Raw genomic sequence first — 23,005 nt, forward strand, 5'->3', positions numbered from 1 at the left:
CTGTCTTTACCCTCTCACGTGACACTGGAAGATCTGTAGGTCCTAAAGCAAGAAAAGAGCATGGAGATCATTGTTTCATTTGCTACATAATATATACCAGAAGATTTCAAGCAATCGTTTTATCAAGTGATGAAACTTTGACTGAACTAAAACATATTTTATACTTCATTCTCCTTGTTCAGATTCTCAGTGGTCTGTAATGATGAGTGGTACAACATGATATGATTGCCTTCTTATAGCCCACTCTATTTCTGGAACCCTGCCAGACATGCAAAGACAAACAATAACTGTTTTAGCAACTTCTTAGTTTGTGTTGTCACTGACTTGATTGTTTAACTTCACCATCCTCGAAACATTCTAATATTGCTGTCTGCACTTCTACAATATTAACTTACATATTAGTGATGACTATCTCATAAACATATTAAGGATTATAAGAGGTTTGCTTAGACATGTTTGAATTCAATTAAATCAAAAACCAATTGAAATAATGTTTTTTTTCCAGTTAATCAGTGTTACTTGTTTCTCATACATCCATTACTTAAATGCTCCTCAAAATAATCTAACATAATTTAGACAACTGTGGCATCAAAGGACTTTGATATTCATTGTTTCATTGCTTATGTGGGGGGGAAAGAAAAAGGACTTTGGCAATTACCCAGTGCTGAGCTTCAGCTATAATCTGCCAGACTGAAAAGTAAGGAAAACAACAGACAGAACTACTAAAAGTTGCATTAGTGACTAGGTAGACATTTTTCCCCTGACATTTTTAGAGAACCTGCATTGCATGCTTTCTTGGGCTGTATGCTTGGATAATTGACTTCACTTTGGTTTCTTGAAAGTGTCAAGAGCAATACAGTTGCCAAGTGTGCAATGATCAAATCCCTGAAGAGAAGAAATTCTGAAGAGGAATTCTACACTTAGGGCCTACAGAGTAGCATTGGAACCATGACAAAGCGACTCTGCTTTGTTGCTTTGGCTTTAATTGTTTCTTCAAGGTGGAGAGGACACAAAAATCCATGTTCATTGTCTGCTGTTGTTTTCCTAACACATTGCATTTTCTCACAGAAGAAAAGTTACGAGATGTAGGGAAGTAGTTTCATCTTACAAATGCTTCTTCCTCTGTTCTGCAGCAGTGGAAGCCTCCATAGCTGTACAGACAGGAATAAAATTAGCCTTAAAATATAAAGTAATTTGATCGATATTACCATTGAGTTATTTAATAAGAGCAATGAATAGAAACTTTCCTATATAAATTTTGTTTTCCTTTTTCACTAAGCAGCTGTAATATAGAAACTTCTTTACATTTCTTTATTTTGAACTTTAAATTGGTTTGTGCAGTAGAATGAGAAGTTATTCAGTTGGGAATAGCAAATGGAAAGGAAAAGCTTCCATCATTAAAGAAAATGTAGTTTAAAGGTGACTCTTGATAACTCAAGTTTGTTTGCCCAGCCATGCCATCACTTATTTCAGCGAAAGTGATTCAATTTGTCAAATTAGCTTTGACTCCTTAAGCTTTTTAAGGTCTTGAGAGGGAAATATTACTTGTATTTAGTGGAGATATTTCACCTTTCAAATGGAGTATATTTTAAAGATAAACACAATGTATTTTTGTAATAACATGTTTAGCTTTAAATCTTTCAAACAAAGAAAACAGTTTTCACTTTGGAAGAAATAAGAAGGAAATTATGTTATGTAAGAAGCCAGTAGTTCTATGATTCCTGTATGTCTCACCTTAAGACTGATGAATTTTACTCACTGAAAATAAACACAAAAAACATAGAATATGACAGTGAGAAAACGCAAAAATCCCAAATGTATAAGTACCACAAAGATCAAGTCCTGCAAATACCATAATAGTTTCTGCTCTTGATTAGAAAAACTGCAAAGCTGGTCTGTCTCACAGTATTTTTGCTCTTGGCTGAAGCCAGTATAGAAGTAAGTGAAAAGGGAAAGTTAGCTGAATCTTGTTAATAGTCATGCAGGCCAGCAAGATACAAGTATGTAGTAAGAGTAGGGGGATGAGGCTTTTATGGACACTACAGGTGACTTTTCTGGCCTCAGCATCTATGCCAGATAGGTGTGTTTTTACTGCTTGAGATTGTAAACTCCTCAAATCCAATTTTAAAATAGTATTTCTCATACTTTCTGAGGATAAAAGCTTTGCTCTCCACTACTTAGAAGATGTGGTCACATGAAGTCATGAAAAATTCTGTTATTTCTTCCTTTCTTCTTTAGCCACTTGAAACATAATTTAACAATCCATGTTTTCTCATGTGTCATCTCAGGTTAAATGTTGCATTAAAAAGTATCATAATGATGACTCTATAAAACGAAGATATCTCCTGTTAATACAAAAACACCTTCTTCCCTCTTTCAGTTTCTTTTTAACATTTTTATGACTTCTTTAGATGTCTTTGTGTTCGGCCTCTTACTTTGTTCAGGTCAGGAAATATTGTTAAAACAGATGCATTCAGCTTATCTTTACCATGTGCACACAGATACATACAATAAAATTATCTGGTGTATTGCTTGTCAGTGATGTTATCAATGTTTTTCTCTATGAAGACAGTTTCTTAGGCTTTATTCTTAACCTTTTTTTCCTATCTAATTCTGCCAAATAGCCTTGTTAGGACAACCACTAAATAAAATTTTGTTACAATTGGTAAGGAAGCGGGACACATGGAGAAAGTATAGTACAGATAAATATGAAAGCTAAGCAAACATCTGGAAATTACAAACCCTTTGAGTTGTCCGACAAAGTTGTTTGTCAATTAATTTAGAAGGTGAAATTTAAAGATTGCATTTTTTTGTAATTGAAACAGAAAGTGAAGAAGTATCTCCAAAGAGATATTATATATTCTTTTTTCTCTTACATTAATAAAAGCAGTATAGATGAAAATGCCTGAGAGTATTTGAAAACTAAAATCACAGAAGTTATTTTACACTATGAGCAGTATCTGATCATTAATACAAAGAACATAGATTCAGAAGAATTCAGTTGTGGCCTCTGCAATTATAGGCACAACTTCATGTAAATTCTTTTTGAAATATTGAGGGATGGCAATTGAATATAATAAATACACATATTTCAGTTTAGAAATATATTGTGTGTGGCAAAGCACGTGTGTGGTTTTGCTTAAATGATACAAAAAACATTGTCTTTGTTGTTTAAGTTTCTCCAAAAAAGAGAAATCTTGTACATAAAATAATGGATTTTAAAGCTCTCATTTTGGTTCTTATTTCCGCTCATTGTTCTTCAAATTTCTTGCTGTTATGATTTTCTCTTTGTCTTGCACAGACCACCAGACTACACCCACAATCACATTTGGGAAACTTCCCTGACATGTGGTTTCTGCAGTTTCCCTCTGCTTTTCATCACTGGTAGAAAGCTCTGTCCTTGTGTTTACTTGGTTTCACAGATGATTATTGAAAATCTTTTCTTTTTCTTACTGCTGAATTGTTTATCTGTTATTCCATGACTTTAGTGGGATGTATTCCAGTACAAAATGTGGAAAGTATAAGCTTGTCAGAAGAGAAATTCAACAAATAGGGCTATAATCACCTGGAAAGAAAATATGTACAGGTAGAAAAATATAAAATGTTGGTATTGATTCATGAAGATGAGATAAAGACTGTTTTATCTCTTCATGGAATATCTTTCAAAAGCAGGAATATGGAGGTATCTGAACCATGCAGAAACACAGAATCATGTTCAGGGCCCTTTCAAATCTTAGACCTTGTACTGCAGCATTTACCTGTTAACAGAGCCTTTCTCATCTTTTGAGGCAATATTTATACACAAGGTAATGCTGTAGTGACCTTCAAAGTTTGGAAGTAAATATAAAATATTTCATTTTCTTTTCTCCTCCCATGTCCGTTAATTTGACTTCTAGCCCTTGAATACTTATAGGTAAGAAATTTGGGTGTAGAAGGCTTTCTCAGTAACCCATTACATACTGCCTTGGGTCGAATTTTAAAATTTCAAGACAAACATGAAAGCTGATATGGACAAACAGTGTTTTAATTCACGTGGTTGTCTGTAGATGCATTACATTGTGGTATGCATATACTAGCAATTACAGAGTAACATTTATGCTGATGTATCCATGGGAAACCCTCTGTAAGCCCACTTGCCTCTACATGCAGCTCACAAAGTGATAGAGTTGCAGAGCATTGCCCCTCCTTCTCTTTCTCAACTGCTTTTCTGAGCCATGGACCTTCTTCTGAATTTAGATTCTATTTTCATTTCTATAAGGACCTCTGTTATGTGTTCATTTTGGGGGTTTTTAGGACTTTTGCATGAAGTTTACTCTTGGATGCTGCCTTTTTTCCCCATGCTGTGGCTTCTGTTTTTTACCCTTAAACAGTTTGGCTTTAAGCTCTCCCTTCCAGTCTCAAGATTTGTTCTGCCTGTGGCAAAAAAAGTTTTGTTCCCAATGGGCCTGCCCACTGCTTTTGCTTTCTGTGAGAAGGAAACATCACAGCTAAGAGTTCTGTTTGACATTTAGTCCCAGAACTAAAAAAAGATGAAACTGCAGCATCTTATGAAGTCTTCATTTACCAAGTCCATGATTTGATGGATTTGCTCAGCAAAGCTGACACAATACAGCTGGACCCTACTCTGTTCATAAATCAGCCCCCCAAAAGAAATAAATATAATAAAACCATGCTTGTTCTTCAAGGTCACTCCCTAGCCCTAGGAAAGTTCATATAATCCATGTTTGCACTTACATGAAGTCCAAAGGGTTTCAGGAGAGTGTCTGGTAGTTTTTATTCAAAATTCTCCTATTGGCTTGTTGAAATAAACAAATAAAACCAATTCCACTTGCAGACCTTCTTTCCATCTCTGCCCATTTATCACCACTGAGGAGCACAAGCTGAAATTCATCCTATGAAGTTACTGCCAACCATTTGACCGCTTGATTCTTGTTCCAATGTAATAACAGTTTGACACAAGACTGTCCAATGCCACCTTCAGATGTGCCACCATAACATCAATTCAAGAAGTCTGTGCTCAGGAAATTTCCAAGTCAGAGAGAATACTTTCGTACTGAATAACCATTAATGGATTTTCTTTTTTTCTTTGAATTTGCTTAACATGTAAATTTTTTGAGAGCCACTGCAATCCTGCTCCAAGGACTGCCAACTTCTCAACTGTACATTGTTTAAAGCAACTTTGATTCTGAACATGCCGTCTACTAATTTCCTCTGATGATCCCAGTTCTTCTCCTAGAAGAGAGATCCTGATGTGTCCTTTCCACTCTACTCAAGATTCTGTACATCTATATCACGTTGCTCCTTCTTTTTCTTCTTTTTCTTTTATTACCTTGAGTGTTCTAGTTGGTTAGTCATTCCTTCTGCAGAACAGTTCCCTACCAGTGATTGTTCTTGTTGTCTTTCTCTAAACTTTTTTAAATGTTATGATAACTTACTGAAAAATGGACCAGATCTACCCCCTGTATTCAAGATCCAGGCACACTGTTTCTATTTAATTTTTATGGGCAAACTTAGACATTTTTCCAGGGTAGTTTTTGTGTCCTTTATTCACATTTTACATTGATTTTTAATACTCTGAGGTACACCATGGTTCTCCCACAGTTGCTGTCGTGACTTGTGTAACTTTCCCTCTTAAATATTCCTGAATACTCATTGGCATTGATACAAGAAAATAATATTGCCATTCCTTTGTCTTTGCTGTCAGACTAAATGTAGGAAACAGGAGACACTTTGAGAGCCTAAAGTGTCTGTTGCTGTGTTAGATGCCCTGAGGTGTTCAAGGCACCCATCTGGCCACTCTTATAGTACTGATAAGTGAGACTTGCACCCTTCTAAAGTGACAGCTGGAGATTTTTATACCCTGAGGTATGAAAAATGATAGATACCTTTATTTAGGCATTGAATTTCTGCCTGTATGGTGGTATGTAAAACACTCTAACTCTCATGCGTCAATCAAAAGAGCTCCAAGTTCCAAATAGCCATATTTCTTGGTGAAGGCAATACAGCAATAGCTGCAGTTTTGAATAAATATGTCATGCCAATCTCTTTTTTAAACATTTGCATATAAATAATGATTGACTATTTTAAAACTATGTTTCTTTTGATTCTCATTTAGAATTCTGGGGAAATGGTTCGATCATTTGTTGGCGGCCTGGAACTGATAGTCAATTTGCTAAAATCAAAGGATAAAGAAGTTTTAACAAGTGTATGTGCAGCCATTGCAAATATAGCTAAAGATCAAGAAAACTTAGCTGTTATGACAGATCATGGAGTTGTCCCTCTGTTGTCCAAGCTAGCAAACACAGTAAGTAACATTTAAAGATATCATAAAGAGCATTGGAATTTCTTACTTCAGACTGCATTATGCCCAGCTGAAGGGTTATGACAAGAGCAGTAGATTTTGCAGCAGTTACATGGAAGAGCTGTAGAATCATTCCTCTACGGGGCGTATATTGGACATCAAAACAGTCTGTGTCTGCTACTAAAATTGGTTTGGAAGATGAGCTTCATTTTAATAGTTGCTGTTTCAGAATATTGCTTTTGAGAGGTGCAGCTGCTATATGAGAAAAGCACAAAGGGCTGAGAAAACAATTAATCCGAACATGCAGAAGAATCTCGCTGATGGGGCTATATTTTACATTTTATTGCTATCTTATCTAATTTCCAGTCAGTCTAAAAGTACATTTGAAATAATATAAAAATTCACAGCACTTGCTATAAAAAGAATATTAAGGGACTTTAATAGCTCTATGCCTTACAGCTCTCTCCAGTTTTAATTGTACTGCAATTAAATTGGGATGCCTTAAAGATGTGTGGGAATACAATTCTGCTTTCCGATGAATTTTTGGTTGTGTGTTGACTTTAATTTGTTGTTTTCACTTTCTTCAGAACAATAACATGTTAAGACGTCACTTAGCAGAGGCCATTGCCCACTGTTGCATGTGGGGCAGCAACAGAGTTGCCTTTGGAGAGGCCAAGGCTGTGGCTCCTTTAGCACGTTACTTGAAGGCAAAGGATCCATTAGTTCATAGAGCTACAGCTCTGGCTTTATATCAACTTTCAGAGGATCCCAACAACTGTGTCATCATGCATGAAAATGGAGTGGTGAAGGTGAGGTGGAAGCTTTTTCTTATTTGGGGCTCAAACTATTGAAGAGGTTTGGCATGGTCAAAAGAGACATCTTTAATTTGAAATAATTCTTGAATACTTCTGTGTACTTCAAATTTTCTAAACTTTATCCTAAAAATGTTCGGTTAATTAGTGAATTAGGAAACAGGATTTTGATGTCAAAAATATTACAGCTAGGTGAGTTTTGAGAATGGAAGTATGATGTGGACATTCACCTTCAGAGTACTCATCTCTGACCTAGGCTAGTAGTGGCATGACATCAGCATTTTGTCGTTCTCAAGTGACATTTGCTAAAGAAGTTGGGTTATCTTAATGGATGGTTGTCTAATATGGCAGTAAGCCACTTAGACATTGAGTGTAACTGGATTTGGGGACAAATTAAGATACCATAATACAAAGACTTCATTTACCTGGAGCTGTTTTGGTGAATTCTGAATTTACTTATAAAATTCTTATTTTAGGAGTTAAGCATAATCACATTCTGCAAAGATCTTATCTTAGAACAAAATTTTCTTTCAAAAAGATTTTTTTTAGCGAAGTTTTGTCTCACTAGTGGAAGGCAGAAGAGTTACTCCTTTGGCACAGGAGAGATGAGCATTATGGCTTTAGAGATGGAGGGAGTAGGAGTTCTCAGTTTTCATAAATTCCCTGAAAGATTCACTGTATGCAGACCTTTCATTTTACTTGATGTTCAGGTAAATTATTTATAGTAAGAGTTGACTTAAAATACAGTGTTATTATTAATGTTGACTTTATGCCTGCATTTATGATAGTGTGCTTCATTGTGAGCAGTTTCAATTCTGGCACAGCTCATGGTCCTGAATTGAGATGTGTTTATCTGTTGGCCTTACAGAATTCACTGGTCAAAAAAACTTAAATATTCGGTATAAGGTCCAATACTTGAACTTACTCAAATCTAAGCTACCCTTTCAGCACTGGAGAGTAACTCCTTCCCATCACAGTCACATATATTGGCTATACAGCACAGAGGAACATATGCTGTACTACAGCATTAGCATTTGTTGACTTTTTAATCTTGCTTCTCTCTCTGTTCAACTGGCACAATCCATTTTTCTGAGCTCCTGTCACCTGTTTTCTTTAATTTTATTAAGCAGATTTCAGGTTTTATAAGTTGCAGCACACTGATTCTGATGATGCACTGTTAGAGTAATTCCACCTCACTCTAGGTTCACCTTTATTTTTCAGTCCTAGTTAAAGTGTTTGGACTAATAAAAAGCATTCATTTGTACTTCCAGATAAATAGGAATGTACACAAAAATATAACAATTTTTTAATGTTTTTTGTTATTCACAATATTCTGGATTTTCCAGATATGCTAGTCCAAGTGGTTTTGTTCTGTGTTGCCAGAACTGAGCAGATCATGGAGCAAATCAACACATGCACCATGACAGCTCAGGGCACAGATGACCGATCCACCAACACTTGAGAGCTTGACTCCCTTGCTGGCTCTATTGGAATTGCCATCAAGAACCAGTAACTGGAGTTTCAGAAAGGCTAGATAGGCATTCCCAGATGGCAAGGAGAGTGGGTGGAGATTTATTTGCAGAAATGCAGGAGTCAGTACAGGGCTGAGTCTTGCCTGGCCTGTTCAGTTGGCCTGCTCAGCACGGGCGAGACAGTAGTTGCAGCACTCTGTTGCAGTCCTGCATGCCGAGAATTTTAAACTTTCTGTGCTGAAAGGCCCAGACTCGCAAGAGAGCGCTGTGTTTGACCTGAGGCTGTGGAGAAGGCTTCCAAAATTGATTAACAGCACTGGGATTACGGGTGTGTAGTTGGTTAGAAGTGTGTAATATCACAAGGTGGAAAACTTAGAGTTTGGGGTTTTAGAATATAGTAATAAATATGAAGCAAGATGGAGGTTTTAAGGTGAAGTCAGGTTGTTATTCTTTACTTTCTTCTTCCTTCTTCTTCATGGGTTTGGATGGTATTTTGTAATTGGACAGAAAAGTCCAATTGTGGGCTTTGAGAGATCAGTTATTGGTTTAAAAAGGGAAAATAATCTAGGTGTCATTTTTTAATTGGATAGTTTAACCTTAAAAGACCTTGTAACAGGAGATAGTTAGCCATTTTGTGCTTTGCTAAGGAAAGACTGCAGAACTCATGGCAGTGATAAGAAACAATAAAAACCTGAGTCTGAATGCGAACTATCACCTGGAGGGCCTTCAATCCTGACCCCAACAGAGGTAGAAAAAACAAGCACAGAACCCACAGCACTCTGTCTGTGCCATTGGTTATCTTTGCTCAGTGCTTCACAGTAATGACAGAATGCCTGCACGTTTCCATTCTTCTAGCCTCTCCAGTGAATAGTTGACTGAAAGCATACCTTGTCTTCATATAGAGGTTGTTATATACACGTTACTCCTGGACCAATCATATTTTTTCTAGGAAACTTATTTGGATTTGTTTGATTTTTTTTTTTCATCTTTTACCAGATACCTGGTGATTCAGTGGTCATGCACAGTTGGATTAATGTCACAGCCTCTGTAGTTGCAACTGGGTTGCCTAGTCCCAGGTGTTCTTCAGCACATGTTCGTGTGCTGTGTTCACATACCAAGAATGTGTGATGCTTCAGGGAAACATTTAGCCTGTGTGAATGACACAGTTGCTGAGTGCTTTAACAGTTGGTCAGAGACTTTCTCAAAGCATTAGACTTTCTGACCATTCCCTATTCAATGCATATATACATGTTTTTGTCCAGGAAACCAGTAATAAAATTGTAAACAGAAAATAATTCCAATCAGAGGGTTGTATTTCACATTTTGCTACTGCTTCAAACATTATTTGTAAATCACAAAACAACAGAGAGCCAGGGTTGGATATTTTCACGTATTTGTAATTGCACCCAAAATGCATTCAATTTTGGCAAGTGAGTCTATATGATAAAAATCTTGGGAAGTCACTGGTGTTTGTCAGCTGCCATGTGAAATTCTGAGGAGACAAACAGGGATTTTGGAGGAAGTTTAGAAAGGCAGTTTATGAAGTTATTCTTTTATGTTCAGTTCCACAATCAATGTTCTTATGACTGGGAATGGAACAATGGTTATGACCTGTGACAGATGAATAAATGCTTTCTTTCTACCAAACACCAGAACATATTTCCTCTTTCTCGAGTAAAAATTCATGGCTGTGCTGGAGAATAGATTTGCATTTTTGAGGATGCAGTAACAATGCGGTAACATGCATTTGCATTTTCAAAGATGACATGTGGGACACTAGACAGCAAGAGAAATTGATAGACATCAGAGTAAGGAACAGGTATCAGTCTGAATTCAAGACTGGAGACAGCCATCCAGAAACCAAGGAAGAAGAGAAATCCAGTGAGTTGGCAGTTTACAGCTGAGATAAGCAGGAGTATCAGGCAACATTCTTTATACTTGGAGTCTGTGACCATTACAGAGAGGATAAGAAAAATAGGAAAGTTCACAGCACAACTGAAAGCAGCACCAAGCCATCGCCACTGTTTCTACTCATGGAAACAGCAGAACATGTCACTTAAAGCTATTGCAGAGAAACAATGATGTCAACCTCTATTTGCCTGCTGCTGAAACCTTAGAACAATCAAGCTCGTTCATGAAAAAATCTAACTGTGAGCTAAAGAGTATAGGTTTGTTACAAGGGAGGCCCTTGTAAGACAAATTGGAAAAATACTGGGGAGGAAATGGGAGACTAAGGAAGTGCAGTTACTTTAGTAGTGAAAAGATGAGCGTAAACATGTTTTAAAGGAAGAAGTAAAGTCATCAGAAGATGCCAAAAAGTATTTAAATAGTTTTCCTACAGACCATGTCAAGATAGTGCAATGCTACTCTGTGCTACAGTCACTCTTTTTCTTGCTTATGTTGGCAAGCTGTAGATTTGGATTGTTTCTGAAGTGAGTTAGTGAGCATGGGGCTGTGATAGGACAGGCACCCATGCAACTGCTCATAATATACCTTCTAAAAGGCTTCGGGTATTGAAAACATTCAAAGTATATACACATGAAAAACATGTAGCTGATTATTTCTGGTCATTCTTCTTGGAAGGAAGGTGAAAGATAATCTCTCATGGAAGTTAATTTCTGCTATTGCAGAAGTTAATTTCTACTTTGTAAGTGATATAAAGGATTTGGTTTTGTGGATGATGGTGGTAGAGATGATGATGATGATTTCTGTGTAAAAAAGGCCTAGGAATTATGAATGGCTTCATCACCTCCAGAGTTGAGGCCAGTCTTTTATTATGATGCTAATGAGACTCTGAGAAGTCTCTGAGGAGATTATTAAAGTAATGTAAAAAGTAAGAACAAGAGGAAATAAGCAGCCAGAGTCAGGCTGTGGAAGAACAAAATTAATCAAATTAGAAATTCATCTTAACTTTAAATGTTTACACAGTGTACATGCCAAACTGAAATAGTCATCCCAATTCTTATAATAGTCAAGGAAGAAGAATAGTTTTTTTACTGTTTCATCTCTTTTAATTTGGACATTTATGCAAAGATAAGGCACCTTGGTTTCTACTGGCAATATTTTCTGGTCTCCTTTGGCTGTAATGACGGTGCAGGTTCAAAGGTTAGAGCTGCACATCTATGCTGTAGGTATCTATGTTTAATGGGATGAATCCCATCCAAGGCAATGGAGAGCTTTTAAAAATGAGTATACAGTCCATTTCATTATTAGATAGGAATGACAGAATTCTGAATAATAGTGCAATAAGAAAGAGCTATTAAAAATATTAATTTTTCTTTTCCTAGAAGAATACAGATGAGTTGAATTTATATGCTATGATGGTGATGAAACTCAATCTGCCCAGCTGTAACTGAAGTACACTTTTGAGTATGATCTAATAATGCCAGATGTTTTAAATTAGTGGATCTAACTAACTTGAATTCAAGGATTTTGAAAGAGATCTTTGGAGTATTAAGGATGGATTCCTTTCATCTAACTTTGGCCACTTTTAGGTATGGAGTTTAAAGTAGTCTAAACTACGACACCTTCTCTAGGCAATGGAAAGAGAGAGACACCTGCAGACTTATCCTAGCTGAAAATAGATGCCCAAGATATCTGCAAGGAATAGACTCATGAAAGTGCCTAATTTTCTCCACTGAATGTAGAAAGAACCTAGGTGACTTGCTCAGACTAAACAGCTAGCTTTCAGACAGCTGAATTTAAATTAATATCCTCCTGGATGTTGATTTTCAGCAAGCTGGTGGTACAGGGGAAGTTGCAGGGCTGGAAGAGAGGTAATATGCCAATATTTTAAAAGGCCAAATGAGATTATAGTCTGGTAAACTGGACACTATTCTCACATGACATAGTTGTAGGTCCATACGTTATAATACTGGAAGGATCATTTTAATGACCGAGTCTGACTAGCCTTGCTCATGCAAACCAGAGACATTGCTTCATTTTTTTCTGTTTGGAATAGAGTATATCTTTTAGAAAAACACTGACTCTTTACTTAAAAAATTCCAGCAATGGAAAATCCACCAGAGACATCATAACTTGTTCCAGTAGTTAAATACCTTCCCCATAAAAACATTTGCACCTTATTTGTAGCCTAAGGTTTGTCTAGCTTTATCTTATGCAATTACATGTATGATACTTTTGCTTGGTAAACTGACAAGCCCTACATAACTTCTGTTCTCATATACATTCTTATTGAAAAACATAAAATTGCTTGTCTCATTGTTATATTTTTAATTAGCTAGGCAAGTGTAATCACAGATGGAATTTCTGTCTTTTTAATTCTTTAACTATATTTGTGTGTCAGTTCTGAATTTTTATTTTTGAACTTCCTTTTTGGACTGAATTGCAACATACTTCAGAACAAAATTCAGTATTCCACTAATATTGGTATGAATACTTAAATCAGGTAAAATAACTTCCCTATTTCTATGTAAGCTCTGTTTGAACATCAGAGATTTTCATTATTCTCTTTGGCCACTGTATTTCCCTCAAAGTTTGTATTTGGCCAGTTTTCTACTTTGATTTTCATGTCTTTCTGGAAATGGATCCACAGGTTAAACCTTTGCATGCTTTAATGTTGGCCTTCATGCACAGGAGTAAAAAAATCACCAGTGAATTTAGACATTGTGATATAAGATGATTTTTTTTCAGATGATGAAATCAGATTTTAATTTTTATCAAAATACTTTATAAATGTCAAAAGTCTTAGGTCTCATTTTTGAAAGAATAATTCACAATTCAAAAGCAGCCACAAAATGTGTTCAAGCTTTTTATTGTTTTAGAAAGGAAGATATTCAGAGACCAACACAGTGACTCTTCTTGTAATGCCTTTAAAACAAAATATTGCCCTTCCACAGTAGAGGACTGCAGCTTTGGCAGAGATAAGATTCATTAGAAAACTGAAGGAGTTTACTGGCTGAGAAGGTGGTAAATACTTTTGAATTATAGAGGCACAAGTTTATTAAGGTCTGTGAAAAAAATATGAGTGGCTTTGATTGTAAAGGGTGAAGCTAAAAGATGCCTGTTCTGCCTGCCAATGAAATTCTACCTTTACAGGTACCCAAGCAGGTGGTACATAAATATTTTAAAACATTTAAGGAGATCTTCCTGCTGAGGTGATTTCCAGTATCTTATATGAGGATCCCATGATGTTTTGACTTTAAATTTCTGCTTGAATTCTGAACTAATTAGCTAAGAAATAGTAAAGTTATTAATTTTTCTATTTATGCATTTTTTTCGATGTACTGTGATGATGCTTAAAGGCACTGATCACAGATAAGGGGTTCACTTTGCTAGGGAGTGATGTGTACCTGCATGAGAAGAAGATGACTCCAGAAAACTTTCCATTTAAATGTAACACACAATAAGGTGGGGGTGAACAAACAGGTAGGACTGCTAGAAAAATTATGTAAAATATTTATATGTTCATATTTGATAGTTTAAGCAAACCAGGATACATTCTTTAACTGCTAATTCATAACTGCAACTCAGTCATCTTAAGTGAAGTATAAATAATGAATACTGACTGTAAGCTTTTTGTAAAAATCTAGAACCACTGGAGAGTAGCCAGTCACCCAGACTTTAAGGCACTCACACCATATGGGAACCATAACTGGTGCTGTTGTCAGGTTTTTGCATGTGTGTGCCTGTGCTGAAGGCTACATGAAGTCCAAGTAAATTAGTTTCTGTTTAGCTTTGCATTGTTCTGAGCAGCTTTTGTTTTCCAAATTAATTTGAAGATATATTTCTGTTCTGCACTATGAAACAGTTCATTTTCTCCTGTTCTTGTTCCATTGTACATACAGAACTTATTCTTTTTGGGCTAGAGGAACCATTAACCTGATAATTAAGGTACATACCTGAAATGCAGGTGATCAGAGGTTTTGTTCATGTTCTGATATTTTTTATTGTTGAATGTGTCTATCCAACCTACCCATGCATGGAACTGATCTTTAGCCTTACTCTGTGGCCTGGTTTATGCTATTATTTGCCCAACATGGAAGTGCTCCGTCTTATATTACAAAATACTAGTGGATGCCTTCTGGAATATCAGTTGTGGTAGCTTATAAGAACATCACCAGGAATGCTGACAAGTAAATTTCAACTGCTTGATACAATAAAGTGGGCAAAGGAGACACTCATGCCCTAAGAATGGGACTTGATTTATATAATCATACCACCTTTTAATTTTTTTTAATTGGTCTTTTCATCAAGGAACAGCCTCAGAAATGCATGGGAGGGGAGGTGGGGAGAGTGTGGATGTGTTAAGCTTGGTTTTGTTGGTAGGTTGGTTTTGGTTTATTTGGCAAAGAAGGCATAACAGCCATAATGTATCTTCTGAATCCTGTGTGGAGTTAATAGGAGGTATTTGTGCTTTTTGAGTTCAGTTCTCAGTGGCAGAAAGGTTAGGCTCCTCTATTCCCTTGTATTCCAAGATATAAAACCCGTTTGTTTAACCACTGTTTCTGAAAGTTATTGTGAAATGTAGGTTTCATATTTGGAAGGTTTTATAATGACTGTGTTAAAAAATACAGCTTCTGTAATTTATTGTGCAGAGCTTCCAGAAAACTGGTCATTGTTTGCTAAAGTCATAAATCCCTACAAGAAGTTTTGGCTAACTTTTTTATGTTCAAAGACTTTCATAAGACCATCTTTGTGAAATAAATAGATGTAAATTACAAAACATGGAAAACAATTACTAGTAATTTCTACTGAAAACATTCTAAAACCAACCTTTTATCACATACTATATTTATTTGGAGTATAGAAAATGAGATGGAAAAGCACTGGCATGCACTTCTTTAGGAGAATTTGGCAACAGGTTTGATTGTTTTCTTGTGGGGGCCTTTGGTGAGAACATTAAATACACAATATGGAGTTTTACATAATAAAGCAAGGTTTAATGTATCTTCGTAAATCAATCCAAAATATTTCATGCAATATCTGTGCAACACTACTATTGGGGTATAATAGTATGTATTTGCAATTTACATATTTGTGTTGTAATTTTACATTTAGAAAACCCCCCTTTGTAACTGTAATGGTTTGCTCTGCTCAGGCTCCTCAGTTCAGGCTGGAGATACGGCGTGTCTGGCACATACTCCAAGCTGATGCCTGTTGCTTTTTATAACAGTTGTTACAGTTCTTGGACATCAAGAAAGAGGGCACTAGATTCCAAAATTTCTGCCTGTCTGTTGTCTACCAAAAATGTGTTAAATCCCTTTACTCACAAATGTATTGATCACATCACATCACACTTAAATTTTGGATATGAGATTCCATAAACTGTCACATACTATCATGTTTTATTCCATTTCAGAAGGATTAATATAAATTGACCATGTTACACCAGTTTCCATTGTGTTGGCAACTGCCAGGTTGCTTTAAACATTTTGCTTACAGTTTCAGCTCTAGGAAGCAGAAGCCAGTAGCTGTTCTACCTTCATAATAAGCAAAATGTCACCATTCATAAAGTGAGGGTAGTTTTAGGTAAAACATTTTGCTTTTGCACCATTGACAAAGGTAATGAAGTTTGGCTTTAGTATAGATTAAGCCTCAGACTTTAGATTACTTTTGCAAAATTTCACATTACTGAAGTTTATGATATGTAGCAAGTGTTCTGTTAAAATCTGGGTGATTGTGGATGGGAAAAAACAGCAGCCTAAGGGAGATCAGCTTATTTTTGCCCAAACTCTGTGCTTCAGGAGCTCTCTAATTTTGTAACATTTGGATACAAACCTAGAGGCTGGCATAAAGCTCCTCTTGGCACATTTTAAACATCTTTTAGTCTTATAAAAAGAAGCTTGTCCCACTAAGCTGTACATTTGTTGGAGCTGTTTAACAGTAGCTGTGCCCTGCAGCTCTTTAGTGATAAATGAGCCATTTCAAATAAGGGCAGTTGCAGCCAACTGTGCAGAAGGAATCATTAAAAAAAATTTAAATAGACATTTTTGAAGCTTAAAAATGCACAAACAAAGTATGTTAAATCAAAATATATGCTGCTCCTTTTAATGGAAAAGATTGCTACTGGCTAAGTCTGCCAGCTTCAGTAGGTGTGCCAAAAAGCCAAGGAATCTGGCAGAATCTGCAGATAGCAGTTCCATCTTTCATCTATATTTCTTTTCTGTATTTATCTTGCTTTAGAAAATGTAGAGAATGTCTTTTCCTTCTGACTTGGCGCTATTTCCAAACCACAGAAATACACAGAGCAGCTTCTTGCAATTGTTTAGCTCCCTGCACCAGTCTTATCCTTGTGACTGTGTGAATCATTTCTTTCTAATTTGGCAATAATAAGAAAGAAGAGCATTAAAATATTTTTATGTTTATGGAATAATATCTTAGCTGAACTGTCAGATATAAAATTAGTTTTCTTAATTCAGAGGTACTGGATTTAATGTGTAAGGACAGAATGCCAGGTAATTATTTTTGACATTCAGCTGATCAAAAATAGTTTCCTTGTATGTAAGGAGCTATTCAAAGAATCTGAACATAAAAAATACCAAGAAAAAAGTTCTTCCTGTAGAATCAATCACTCAGTTCAGTTTGGCTTCAAGCCCTACTCATTGTAATCTCTTACATCGCTATTGCAATGCACACCCTCTGGTATCTTTTAAGTGATAAGGCATGACTTTTTGATATCACTTTCAAGGGAAAGACACTAAAGAAAAGCCTATTTGCAGTGTGTGGATTATGGGATGGACTCTAGTGTTAATGTTCCTGGTCAGTATTCTGTACTTTGGCATCTAATCTGAAGACCTGACAAGGCTGCCAGGCAGCACGAGCCTGATGAGAATTCTGTCCTGACTTGAGTGAGGGCAGGGACAGGATATGAATTGCTGATGAATTTATGTTCATTTTACAATCAATTGCACATGAAAGCTAAAATTTATCTTCTCCTGGACTATAAGTGAAGGTTCATATAATTTCATTTCATTGAAAATTTGATTTTAGTTAATTTTGCTTTTATCTCAAGTGTAATTATTGGCTGTATTTATCAGGTGCTAGTCAGTGAAGAATTTCTTGCCATGCCATGGTTTATGATAATTCTTCATATCTGGAGGCTTTGAAGAAAAAAAAGTAATGTTAAAGTGAGAGAATATTATTAACCAGTAACACTTTTTAATTACTGTAAGAGTCTGAGACACTGCAAATTACGTTTCCTTTGGATTTAGGAGAGCTGTAAAGCTAGATAGAAGGTGCCTTTAGGCTGATTCTATTCTACTCATTGCATTTGTATTGAAGGTATAGATAAAAATAAAAAAAACTTATCCATGACATAGGATTGAGAAAGCAGCAAATCATAAACGTGCTTCCATACTGTACAGGTATGACAGTTCCAAATACTAGGATAAGATACATAATTAGGGCTCTGTGGAAATAGAGAAAAATTTAAAATATCAAGAAGGTCTTTAGAACACCTAAAATCAAAATTGCTCCTCTAAAGGTCCTATCCTTCACCAGTTCTTGTCTACTGACTACCATGACTGAAGGTATGGGGGATGAGTCCAGGTTTATTTGCTTTTTGTATCTCTTACATTGTATCTGTGAAATCTGCACAAATACAACATTCATTAGACTGAATTACCTTCTCAGAATTCCAGAGACACATAATTGCTGGACTCCAGAGGCATTATAGGCTGAGGGAGTGTGTATATATTGAAAAAAAAGTCCATGTTTGGCACTGGATTTGCTGAACGTTCATGGTGTAGAGAATATTTTATTAGTCTTTTGCTTCTCAAAACATTTTGTCTTTCCGTCAGTTGATTACTCTGTTGATGTTCAATAATCCTCTTGCTGTTTGGAAAGGTGGAATTGACCATGCTTGGATTTTAAAGAAAGCATTGAGCAGCACTCTTCACCAAAAAACTATTAAAGTTAAAATGCACTATGATGAGAAGGCAGAGTCTTGGAGAAGATAATTAACTGTTTAAAACTCAGGAATCAAAGTTTAGAAAATACAATTAAGTTTTGGAGCCAAAGGATCTTCTTAAATGGTAATGGAAGGGTGGTAAATGGTGATGTCACAAACTGCTGACAATACAGTTCTCTGTGAGAAGTGCAGACAGAGACAATTGCAAACTGCAGCTCACAGTGTGGAACCGAAGAGGTCAAATGTCCTGTGCAAATACATCACAGCTCAGTGCAAAGTGAGGGTTTACTACACTGAACAGTTTTGCACACTGCACGTGCTGCACATAGTGCCAGTAACTATTGGTTAGGATTGAAAAGATGTCCAAATGTTTGGGTGAGGCAATAAAGTCCTTGCAAACAATTTGGACAGAAAAATTTTCAGTATAAGATAAAGGTAGAGACACCATGAAGCCCTGACTTTGCTTCTGATTGAGGAGGCTGTTTCTGTTAATCTTTCTGTTCTTGGTCTCATTATCCAAGAAGCCTCATGAAATTTGCAGTTATATGTAGATGTTATTTATCCTTAAATTTTTGTTGACATCCTGGAGTGTGAGGGGAGAAACTGATAGTCTGTTTAGTTCCTCTGCATCAGAAATGCATATGAGGGAATTGTATTTTGAGAAACCACTCTTTCACAAAATTTACAATAGTCTGTATAAAGATACTTCTTTTCAGAGAAGGATGTTAAAGTTCCTTAATTGTCATCATGAGTCAAAGCCATGGTGTGCTGTTTAAATGAAAAAGTAGCATGTTTGAGTGGGGAGCTGATGAAGTAGAGAGCACATTCCTCGTGTGGGAGCAGTACTTTCTCTTAAATCATCTTCCACATACTGCTTTTATTAGGTGGTGGCATGCCTCAAACATACTCACCCAAGAATGCCCAACACATGGTCAGTAATATTCCTGTGCTTGCACCAGCGTTGTGAAATAAGGTCTTGGGTAGCTGGTTAGCTCCAACCATTTCATCCTACCTGAGAGACAAAGTAACCACCCAACCTGGTTTAAATCATGATTCTTTTAACCTTTTGCAGTTACATTCAGGTAGAAGGTTTGCATGATTTTTTTTTTCTCCTGTGTTAAAGCACAGAGTTGCATGGTTTTAGAAAATTAATTTTCACATCTTCCCCCACATACTTTACCCAGCTTTAGCAGAGCTTTTATGCGTGTGGTACAACCTCCACTTGCCCAAGCACAACTATAACTTTCTTTTTATAGAACTAAAAGAGCTCAAGCAAATGAATAAGCCAAAAACATTTCCAAAACCTGAAGCTTGGAACTGAAGTTGAGAAGTTAATAAAAAAAAATGAGGAACAGGCTTTTGTTCTGATCAGAGACAAGCTTTAAATTCAACTTTTATTAATTGATTTTTCCTTTTTCCTACTTCATAGTTACATCTTTAGAGAGGGAAGGAAGCAGATCAAGGTCTCTAGCATTTCTGATGTATAAAAGACAGACAGATATTATTGCTTGCTTGTTTGCATGCAACACAGTATTTTTAAAAGTCTCTGATCTCACAAAGCTTCCAAAAGTCAGCAGCCATTCAAGCACCTTGTGGCCAGAGTCCTTGAGTGGCTTTGGGGAGATATTTTGCTTATTTTTGAAAAACTAACTCCCCTCTAAAGAACTGTATGCAAATCACAAATACTTTGGTTGAATATGGCCTGACTGAAGTGCTAATTCAAGCAACTTCCTTTTTTTCAATCACCAAAAAACCAAAGCAATTATCTGTCACAATAAGTGTACATGGTAATGTTTTCCTCAACACAGACTTTTTAAAAGCACACAGATTTCCACCTTTTGTAAATATATTTTATGACAACTGACCAAAGTGTTCATTAAAAAAATTGCATTCATTATAGGAAGATGACTTCTTAGTATAAAATAATTTGGTTTTCTCTAACAGCAAAAAAAAAAAAAGCAGTTTGAGAATCTTGAGAAATAAATGGTATCATACCTTTAATTTTCTGATATTAAGAAAATTTAGACTTACTAATATGAATGAACATGTGGACTATACATATACCCTTGTCCATGAACAGCTCCAGATCTTTTCTTGCTTCATCACATTCAGTTTCATATTTGTATGAATAGAGCTGATCTGTGTTCATACCATCTATACATTTATTTACCCTGTGTTCTAATTCAATATTTTCTAGACATTTACTGGTCTAAAATCAGATTATATGTTGAACAGCACCACTCATCTTACAGTTTATGTAAATGTATGCACTGTTGCAACCCCCACATCTTAAAACACAAGACTATAGAACAGTCTTCTTGTGTGCCACAAAAAACCCAGCTTTAAAATGTGCTGGCTACTTATTTCAAATAAATGCTATTATACAAATTCACAGGGGGAACCTCCTGCTTTTATCCCCAGACTTTGATATGTAAGGTTTACTAGCAAAAGCACCTCAGTGGTTTTGGTTATAATGATCATATGTAGGAAGAGAGACCAACCCTTATAGCATTAGACCTAAAGTTATATTAACTTTAGAGATCAAAATCAGCACTTTCAATTGAATACAGAAGAGAGTTTGAAGTCAGTTCACACATACCAGTAGATCTAACATACTTTTAAAATACTCTTACAGTCAGATTATGTTCTCAGATCCCTATTCTCAGGATAAGATGCACTTGAGAGAAACATTGCAAAATTTGTCAAAAGTCTGAAACTGTAGTGTCCCTTTACTGCAGTTCAGTGTTGTTTTCAAAGATGGAATAGTTAAGACTGCATTTCAGGAATATCAGACAAACCAAAAGCAAAAAAAACCCACATCATGTTTTCAGGGCATTGCTGAGAAATCAGGCAGAACCCTTCAGAATGTCAGGGTTAATGGACAGCTTAAACGTCAATTTTTTCCTCTGACTTGCTGCTGATAGTTTATTTGCAACTGCCCCTGATTAACTTTCATCTAATTTTCATGTGTTGCTAGAGATAGACAAAATTATAGTATTTGTATCCATAGTAATGTTAAAAATTTTGAAACAAAACTGAATTAGCAATTCTTTCTCAATTTCCTATACTACCTCCTCAATAGGAGGAGGAAGGAAAGGAAAGGTAAAAGACATGCTCCTGCAAAATGAAAAAGAAAGCAAAGAGTGAAAAAGCAAGTAAGTATGGAAAAGGAGCAGGAAATACAAAAAAAGAAAGATTGGTCAGACTTGCAATGATACAAAGGAAAGATAGTCCACAACATGTTACTGTGTCAAAGTAAACTATGAAAGGAACATCCATTACATAAGTTTACAGTTTTGTATGTCTATTCCACATAACAGGTAAGCAGGCTCATAATTTAATCTTAATAAATTTTGAAATGCCACTCTACTGAAATCACGAAAAAAGGTTCTTTATTCTCTCTATGCCACCAAAAGCCTTTTATATGTTAATCTTCTTTTGAAAACTACAATGAAATAAAAATAAAATACAGAAAGTGGTTCGAATAAAAATATGCTGTGAGACCCTGGGCTTCATCACTTTTGGATTATCAAATCTGTGTATTGTTTTTTATGGGATGAATTTCATATCCTGTGAGACTTTTTGTACATTGGAATGTTCATGATGATTGAATTCTTTCTTAATATTGCACCAAACGTCTTGCACTTGAATGGAGATTGAAGCTGTCTGCCTTTAAGGTCTCCAGTTAGTTCCATATAATTGTACCTTTTAAACAAAGATTAGAAATAATTTTGATTACTAGTTTTATTTAGCTACTTCACGTTTGATATTTAATAGGCAGTTAGATTTACACCTGAAATAGTTGTAAATATTCCTCTGAAATCCTGTAAGTATCAAATTGATATGGGAAAACCTTTAAACTTAGAGTATTTTAAAGTGGTTTGCAAATTTGCAGTTTTTAAACTATTCTACATTTCACCATTTGACATTTTGTTGATTTTCTCCTTGTCAGTAATATTCACAGTTCTCTGCCCATTTATTGTCTCTTTGCAGAGAAGGAGGGCATCCTTCTCTAAATAACTATATAAGAAAAAGACAGTAAAACAGATGAGGTGAAGAGAGAGCTGTAGAGTGTATTCATATTTTGCAGCTATATAAACATTTGCCAGTATGTGTGGGTGTACCATATTATAATTCCCTTTAGGCATATAGGTTTTATGTATGTCCCCAAAGTAATGCAATCCAACATTTAACCTTATTGGAGAATATGACAACTATATTCTTATTTTGTACGTTATTATTGTGTAGTCAAGAGATTTCTTTTCAAGAATGCTGTTCCCATTCAGATATTGAAGAAATATGGCCCTTGTCCTAGATGCCTTTCAGTTTAGTTGTAACAAAGGAGGGAACTAAACAAAATAGACAAAAATGGACAGACAGCAGGTAGGAAAAATGGAAAAATGAAGCTGTATCCAGAAGAATTTTAAGCTTCAAATCTATTATGGTGTAAAATCAGTTGTAGTTCACTGAAACTGTTTATCCTTATGAAATAGTAAACATCTCATGGTAAAGTACCAGTAATCACATGTTCAGAATATTTCACTGAAAC

The 23,005-nt window shown here is 35.8% G+C and overlaps 1 protein-coding gene across 2 annotated transcripts in view; it reads left to right on the forward strand.

The window, feature by feature from the left end:
- ODAD2 (outer dynein arm docking complex subunit 2) overlaps positions 1 to 23,005 on the forward strand; it is a 66,642-nt gene that overhangs the window by 36,891 nt on the left and 6,746 nt on the right. For both annotated transcript variants that reach the window (XM_038128227.1, XM_038128226.1), the window contains exons 12-13: positions 6,116 to 6,304; positions 6,889 to 7,110. In XM_038128227.1, coding sequence (XP_037984155.1) covers positions 6,116 to 6,304; positions 6,889 to 7,110 — 411 coding nt within the window. The remainder of the gene's footprint in view (positions 1 to 6,115; positions 6,305 to 6,888; positions 7,111 to 23,005) is intronic.

Source organism: Motacilla alba, chromosome 2, assembly GCF_015832195.1.
Source record: "Motacilla alba alba isolate MOTALB_02 chromosome 2, Motacilla_alba_V1.0_pri, whole genome shotgun sequence".
Classification (NCBI taxonomy): Eukaryota; Metazoa; Chordata; class Aves; order Passeriformes; family Motacillidae; genus Motacilla; species Motacilla alba.